The sequence below is a fragment of the Vitis vinifera genome, chromosome 17, assembly GCF_030704535.1.
Source record: "Vitis vinifera cultivar Pinot Noir 40024 chromosome 17, ASM3070453v1".
NCBI lineage: Eukaryota > Viridiplantae > Streptophyta > Magnoliopsida > Vitales > Vitaceae > Vitis > Vitis vinifera.
The window spans coordinates 2,399,382-2,406,871 of NC_081821.1; the positions used below are offsets into that span (position 1 = coordinate 2,399,382).

General features: G+C 33.2%; 1 protein-coding gene across 1 annotated transcript; it reads right to left on the reverse strand.

Moving 5' to 3' along the window:
* Nucleotides 1–2,664: 2,664 nt before the first annotated feature.
* On the reverse strand, nucleotides 2,665–6,383 carry LOC100261135 (protein C2-DOMAIN ABA-RELATED 4). The gene is made up of 4 exons (XM_010665383.3): nucleotides 6,100–6,383; nucleotides 5,684–5,950; nucleotides 4,327–4,422; nucleotides 2,665–3,233 (listed from the first exon to the last, which is right to left on the reverse strand). The coding sequence occupies exons 2-4, from the start codon at nucleotides 5,840–5,842 to the stop codon at nucleotides 2,943–2,945; spliced, it is 546 nt and encodes a 181-aa protein (XP_010663685.1). The 5' UTR covers nucleotides 5,843–5,950; nucleotides 6,100–6,383; the 3' UTR covers nucleotides 2,665–2,942.
* Between the last annotated feature and the right edge of the window lie 1,107 nt (nucleotides 6,384–7,490).

Genomic DNA, 7,490 nt, shown 5'->3' on the forward strand with positions numbered 1-7,490 from the left:
TGAGGACTTCTCTTGAAGAGGATGCAGTGATTTGGAAAGGAGAGAGTCACGGCCTCTTTCGGATTAGAGATGCCTACAAGCTTTTGGCAGGGTCTAATGTCATTAGCTTCCCGAAAAAGGGCATTTGGGTGGATAAGGTTCCAACCAAAGTTGCCTTTTTCGCTTGGGAGGCGTCTTGGGAGAAAGTTCTCACTTTGGACAAGCTTCAAAGAAGGGGATGGCAGTTTCCTAACAGGTGTTTCTTATGTGGTTGTGAAGAGGAAAATGTAAATCATATACTTTTACACTGTATAGTTGTAAGGGCTCTCTGGGAGATTGTCTTGGCCTTGTTTGGGGCTAATTGGGTGTTCCCAGAGAGAGTCAAAGATATGTTAGTCAGTTGGAGGGGCCCTTTTGTGGGGAGAAAGAGGAAAAGGATTTGGACTTCCATTCCGTTGTGTATTTTTTGGACGGTTTGGAAGGAGAGAAATAGATTAGCTTTTAGGGGGGGCTCTCTAGCTATTCAGAAGCTAAAGAATTCTTTTGTTTGTAACTTGTGGAGTTGGGCTAGGGTGTATATGGGAGAGGAGTCCTCTTCGCTTATAGGTTTTTTGGAATGGCTCGCCGCGTCTTAAGGGGTGGTGAGTGGTGGTTGTTGGTTTGGCTACTGTGTATACGTCCTGTATGCCTTGTGGCTTTTTGCCTATTTTAATATATTTGTGCGCACTTATCAAAAAAAAAAAGAATTCAATTGTACAAATTTAAGTCGTATGTATGGATGACATTTGATATTTGAATCTGCAATTGTTATACATTGTGCATAATTTAAGACCCTCTCTTTGGCTTCAAATTTTTATTTACATGTCTTTAATTATTTTTCCCCTCTTTCTTAATGTGCAAAATTGTACCTTCCTCCATTCAAATTTAAATTCCAAATCCCATCTGATATATATTAAATTCTAAGTCAAAATTAATATAAAGTTCTTTCAATATAACATACTATAAAAAGGAATTTTAAAATGCTCAATGAATGATGAATCATCTCCATTAATGCCTTGGGTTCCTTTAATGTACTTGAACTTCATAATTTAATGGTAGTAGCATTTATAATATGTATGTTTGTTCATTAATGATCTTGTTATGATGATAGAAACCTCATCGAACAACCGTGGATACTTTAATTTATTTTAAACCATAAATTCGCTATCTAATATGTAATATAATGTTTCTTTACTTGGTCGGTTTTTGTAAAATGAAGAGTTTAAAGATAATGATCATTATTAAAATTATTTTATTTACTTCCATGGACTTTCAAGTGATTAAGCATAATCAAATGCTAGAAGTAAAATAATTTATTTAAATTATCAGATATTGCTTTGCAAGCATATGATAGGGCATTTCAATAGGGCTCATTGTTGTGTTAAACTAACACATCATCAACATATTCATAGAACTTGTAGAAATGTTGGTGATGAAGAACATAATCTACTACCATAATAAGAAGACCATTACTCTAGTGCTATCGTAGTCTACTACCATGCTACTCATCCATTGTGTACTTATCATTTGTGTCGTCATGCGATCATGTTATAATCACCTTATGTGGTAGATCCATCTATAAAATTTTCATAAAGACAAAACGTGTAATAGCATATGCATTGGATGAAACACGTTATGAGAAGTAACTTTCAGTTTGTTTTAGTGGAAGCAACATATCTAATTAATATGTAATTATACGATTGTCTTTATAGAGATATTTTCTTTTATTTATGACTTCTTTCTTATCCAATATGATTTGAAATCCTTGGGAAACGATAAATTGATCAATGATAGGTATAGGTATGCTAACTTATCATTTCTTAGGATCAACCTAGAATTAATGAAGATTGTAATATATTTTAATTTGAGTTCACTTTGATGATTGAATTGATGATAAAACAAAATACTAAATTGTAAAACGTAATTAGATTGATGCCGAAAAAAGAAAATTCTTAGTTCAATTCTTCACCTTAACAACTAAGAAAATGATTGACCAAGCCCAAGTCATAGTGATTATTTATTAAAAGTAACTCTGGTTATGAATGATTGAACAATCAAGAGCAATTTAATTTACTTGCAGTTTAATCTTTGAACTTTATTGGTCTTTATTTTCCACCACACTTACAATGTATAGATTCCCCATTTTACCTTCATCACAATTTACTTCCCTGCACATCTACTCTTATTACATATTAGTTTTCTATGTTGTCATATATACCACCATCCCTTCTTGCAAAGTTGAAATTCTTAATAAGCAAGACACAGCAAAGAGCCTAGGGCAGCTGACAATCATGTGAAGAAATTAGATTAGTGCCACATTAACTAAATTCAATCTCAAGTCCATCGAAGCCAGAGTCTGCTTACAGTGACATAGGTTTAAGTTGTTTAACAGCATATTTGAGTCTGGCATGCCCTGCATACGTTAGAAGTAATTCATCCAAAAAAAGGATGAGAGGGGAGGATATTAAAGAAAAATTAGGGATGGGTTTCAGGTTCCACGGATGGGTTGAAACTGTCATCAAGAACCATCTAGGAAGCAGCCCTTACAGCACAGCAGATACCATAAACCTGGAAAAGATGCTAACAATCCATCGACAGTTTTAATATAATTTATAGAAACACATTTTCTTTCCATGTCAACACACATTGAGACACCCACTAAGAAGAGTTTTTCATTGACTTGCAAGCTGGGAATGCCTTGACATATATAACCAGAAAAGAACCAAAAAAGGAAAAACATGGTTCTATTTACTAAGCTATATAAGTCATTTGAATAGGTAATATAGGTTACAAACTCAGGTTCTTATACATGTTTGAGCAAACCACCCTCAAAATGAGACTCAAAAGATACTGGGCAATGAGAGCTTTGGAAGACCCCAACTACTTGAGCATGGGAACAAATGGATGATGAACATTGATAAACTCTATAGGCCCTTGGAACCCGGAAGGTCGATCCATTGCAGTTGGAGTTCTACTTCACCACATTCAACATTTCGCAATCTGAGGCAGATGTCTTGGACAACCCTGCCATCGGTCCAGACAATGCAGCTCTCCTCTGCCAGGCAGTTTTGCCTGCTCGGTTGTACTCTTGAAATTATGGTACCACTGGGGAGACCTTCCAAATGCATCCGTAAAGCTTCTAGATATGGATTGATGGTGAATTCTGCATCTCCCATCTTGTCATCTTTGCTGAATGTGTCATGGTCATACACGGTCTGAAAATGAACAAAAATAATAACCATAAATATGTGAATAGGAAGGAAAGAAAAGGCAACAAATATGCCATGCTGCAACTGCTTTTCTTATGGTCAGCTAGGGGTTAATTAATGTTTTGGACTCTAGTCTCTTAGTAAATTTGTTGAAATTTTGAACTTCTAGCTCTGGAAGGTGGCTTTCCCAACACACACACACCCTAAGAATAAGAAAGAAAAAAAACCCTGACATCAAACATGTTGCCTTTTATATCTTCAAAATTCTGGACTGATGAACCAGGTAGCTGTTGGACAGCTTTCTATTTTAAATATGATTTGACACTAATCATCAACAGGAAGTCCAAAGAGACAAGGAAACAGACAAGGTTGTGACAAATTAGAAGGGAGAAAAAGAGAGCCCAGTACTATTCCCATAACTATTACCTCTGGCCCATATGAAGTTACCGATTCATGGATTTAGCCAAGTTCATGAAATCATATAACCAAATTGAAAACACTTCAATCATTTAGTATGTCTTGCTGTAGCCTAAAAGCACTTTCAATGAGTCATAAGTCATGTGCATGTGAAGGTGTTTCATTGTCTTCTTAGGGAATCACCACACAAAAACCAATAAATGAACAAAAAATATCTGGCAAGAATGCACTCAAAACCTACCTACATAGCAGCAGAGAGATGATCCATCATCTCAAAGGAATGATTCCAGACACAATAAATTTGTTAAGAAGAAGAGTAAATCAGCATTGTAAACTAAAAAAAATAAAAAATGCTCCAACAAGCATCACCTTGTACCAAAAGAGAAGCATGGAAGTATAGTATCAGTTTCAATGAGAAGTAAACCATAAAGTACACAGTTTCACCTCATGTGCTATCCAAAAACTTGAACAAATCATCCTACAATATCTTTTAACAAGAGGAATATTTCAATGTGTAAATGGGTTTCTCTTTACAGCATCAGAAGTTTTTTTCAGTCTTCTGACCAATTGGGATTTATGCTGTATTTTTCATGTAGACCATAATAGCCATTAGTGGAAAATATGTTTGCTCATTAACGAAATGAATTTCGCACCATCTAGTCGCAATGAACGAAGCACTTACCAGCTTGATTGGAAGATTAGGATCTGAAATAGAAAGAGTTAGATCTTCATTCCACTCAGGATTAACATTCTTTTTCATTACACGTGTCTTCAGTTTCTGCATCAAAAGTTTACATTTATAACATTAGAAGAAATGAAAAACACCAAGTAGTTGAAAAGCATCACATGAGAATATGAAATAAAGTTCTCACTACCATAGTGCAGACTATATTTTGCTTATTGATTATAATGAATGAGAAAATTTCAAAAGCAGAAAGATGCACTGGTCATCCTGTGAGCGATATAGGACAGACTACACCCTCATTGAGCATTCCTTTATTTTATCCCAAAAAACAACTGACAAGGTTATCAATTACCAAATTAAGGAGAGAAACATATGGGTTCTGACCGTGGTTTGTGCAGTATAAACACCATATATTCCAAAAGCGCTAACAACCATCTTGAATGCTGTATTATGTGAAAGTTAATATAATTCTCTATTAGATGTTACAAATGGCGTCATCATCTTGTTCTGGAATTAAATACAACACTCTGAACACTTCGCAAACAAGGGATTTAGCCATGCCCAATACTCATGGTGATAATATGGTACTAATGGAACTCCTTGCAACAAGCTGATATCATCACTTAAAACTTATTATGAATCAGCATTTCTAGACAAAATCCAGTATTTAAGGGCACCCCTAATAAAAGGTTGACACCAAAAGCTTGACTAAAGAATGGAAAATTTTTCTCATTCCAATACAAAAGATGCTTTGCAAAAAGATGAGCAAATAAATAAAGTATTAAGTTGACAAAGCATTGGTATTGAAGAATAGAAGACACCCTCACAGTTAAGATTTTTTTGGGCAACTTTATCTTCTATGTCCTGACAAGGACTGGAATCTGTTCATAAAGCCCAAGAATGATTCTCTTTTTGAGGTGTGTATTGGTGGTGGGTCCATCTCCAATGCCCTTCATATTCACTCAAGTTAATAAAAACCCAATTCCAAACACCCTCTTTGCCTTGGGCAGCTACACAAATCTTTCTTCGCCTTTCAATTTGATCCCAGTTCATACCCTCCTCAGATCAAACACAATATATCTTTCCTCCCCACCTCAATTACCCTCTTTTCGGGCTTTTCCATGTCCAAAATCAAAGAATCCCCATACCCAGCCAATCTAAATTTGCATAGCTCAATGCCAGTTAGAAATTCAACATCCCCTTTCTCATAAAATTCAATGAAGGTTTTCCTGATCAAGCTAAGAATCAACCAAAATGGGAAAAATCACACGAATTCAAGGCTGAAGATGTTCATGGACACAAAATCAAATCAAACCCACAAGACCATAATCTCAACCCACGTGAAAAAAAATACCTGCTTCCCCATCTTGATGACAGCATAAGGATCGCTACTACGGACGTCACGAACAGCGAGATTGATACCTCTCTTGACGCGGACTCTGAGAAGACCCAGCAAGTTTTCCATGAGAGAGGTTCCAGAGGTTCTGTTTGGACTTTTTGGTGGTGACTCCATCCTTTTCTTGAAATCTTTCCTTTTATACTAAATATAAAACGATGGTTTCAATGCAATAATAACAGTGACAACACCACCACCACCACCACCACTCTTCCTCCAAATTCTCTGTAACGCCAAAACAAGCAAAAAGCCAAAAAAAAAAAAAAAAAAAAACCCACATGAAAAATAATTAATTAACATTAAAATCAGACCCCATAAAAAAAATTAAAAAAAAAAAAATAACAGCACCAGGACACAGTTTAGTGGGGCCCTACCACTCAGCTCTCCCGTAGAAGGCTGAATCGACGAAGAAGAGACAAGAGGTGGGGAAGAGAGAAAGATGGATGTGGAAAATTTGAGCTTGGGAGGGATATGGCGGGTTTAATTAATTAAGAGGGAGACGAATGGAGGTGATGAAATAGTGGTAATTGACCGGAGATTCCGGTGGCGTGAATAAGTCAACGACGCCATGTCTCTCTCCTCTCTATTTTTCAACGTGGCTCCCCCCTTCTCCACATTTTCTTACCTCCAACCATTTCCTTCTTTTCTCCTCCATTTTCATTCTTTACTTCACCATGTTATATGTGTTATGAAATTTTTTATTTTTTATTTTGTATTGTTTTGATCGGTTATTATAAGCTAGTTTTTGGCTTTTTGCTTTCTATTTAATTGAAAATTGAAAATTCATAAAAATTATAATTTAAAAGTTAATATTGATAATATAAAATTTTTATGAATTTTTAAAAATTAAAATATTTTTTTTAAGTAAACTCTAAGCATGAAAATAAATGAATATTTGATAAACCAACTTAAAATGTAAAATAACTTAATAACTTAATTTAAGTTATTAAATATATTTAATAAAATAATTTAATGATATAACTTAAAATTAAAAATAATTTTAAATAATAAATAAAAAAAATTAACTTTTATTTTACTTTTTTACATCATTTACCCTAATTATTTTCAAGATTTTTTTTACTACTCTATAACTTTCATTAATATTCAATTTTCTTTATTCTAATTATAATTTATGAATATAAACATATTAATATGATGATTTAGAATAAATTTTAAATTAATTTTATCAAATAACTATAATATATTAAAATAATAATTAAATAATAAATTTTAAATTCAACTTAAGTTATTAAATAATAAATGTTAAATTTTAATAAACATCCTATGTTATTTTAATAATAAATATTGACTTATCAATGTATATGAAATAAACTTTATCTAATATGAAAATGAAACATTCTATTTTTAACTTTTTATGGAAAATGGAAAAAAAAAATTATTATTATGATTGTATTATTTTGACTAGGCACCACAAGTGGTATTGATGGACCCCTTGCATCTAATCAAAATCTAAGCATTCTATTGTATAAATGAACTCAAATCTGATAAAAATGATAATCAATTTTAAAAAATAAACTCAAGTATTATCTAATTAATAGATAGATAAGATATCCAACTCACCTAACCTATTTAACTTATTTAATAAAATAATGTGTTTTTAATTAATAATCAAATTAATTTCAATTTTATATAATTCATATTTCAATCAGATAAGTTTATTATAATAAAAAAATGACTTTTATTTATTAAATATGAAAATTAGTTGACACCAAATCAATAACTCATCCCATCCAAGAGAAAGGGT

Coding starts and splice junctions, on each gene's coding strand:
- LOC100261135 (XM_010665383.3), bottom strand. CDS start 5,842: ATGGAGTCACCACCAAAAAGTCCAAACAGAACCTCTGGAACCTCTCTC. Junction 4,423..5,683: donor TCATCAAGATGGGGAAGCAG/GTATTTTTTTTC, acceptor CTTTTGATGCAG/AAACTGAAGACACGTGTAAT. Junction 3,234..4,326: donor CTAATCTTCCAATCAAGCTG/GTAAGTGCTTCG, acceptor GTTCATTTTCAG/ACCGTGTATGACCATGACAC.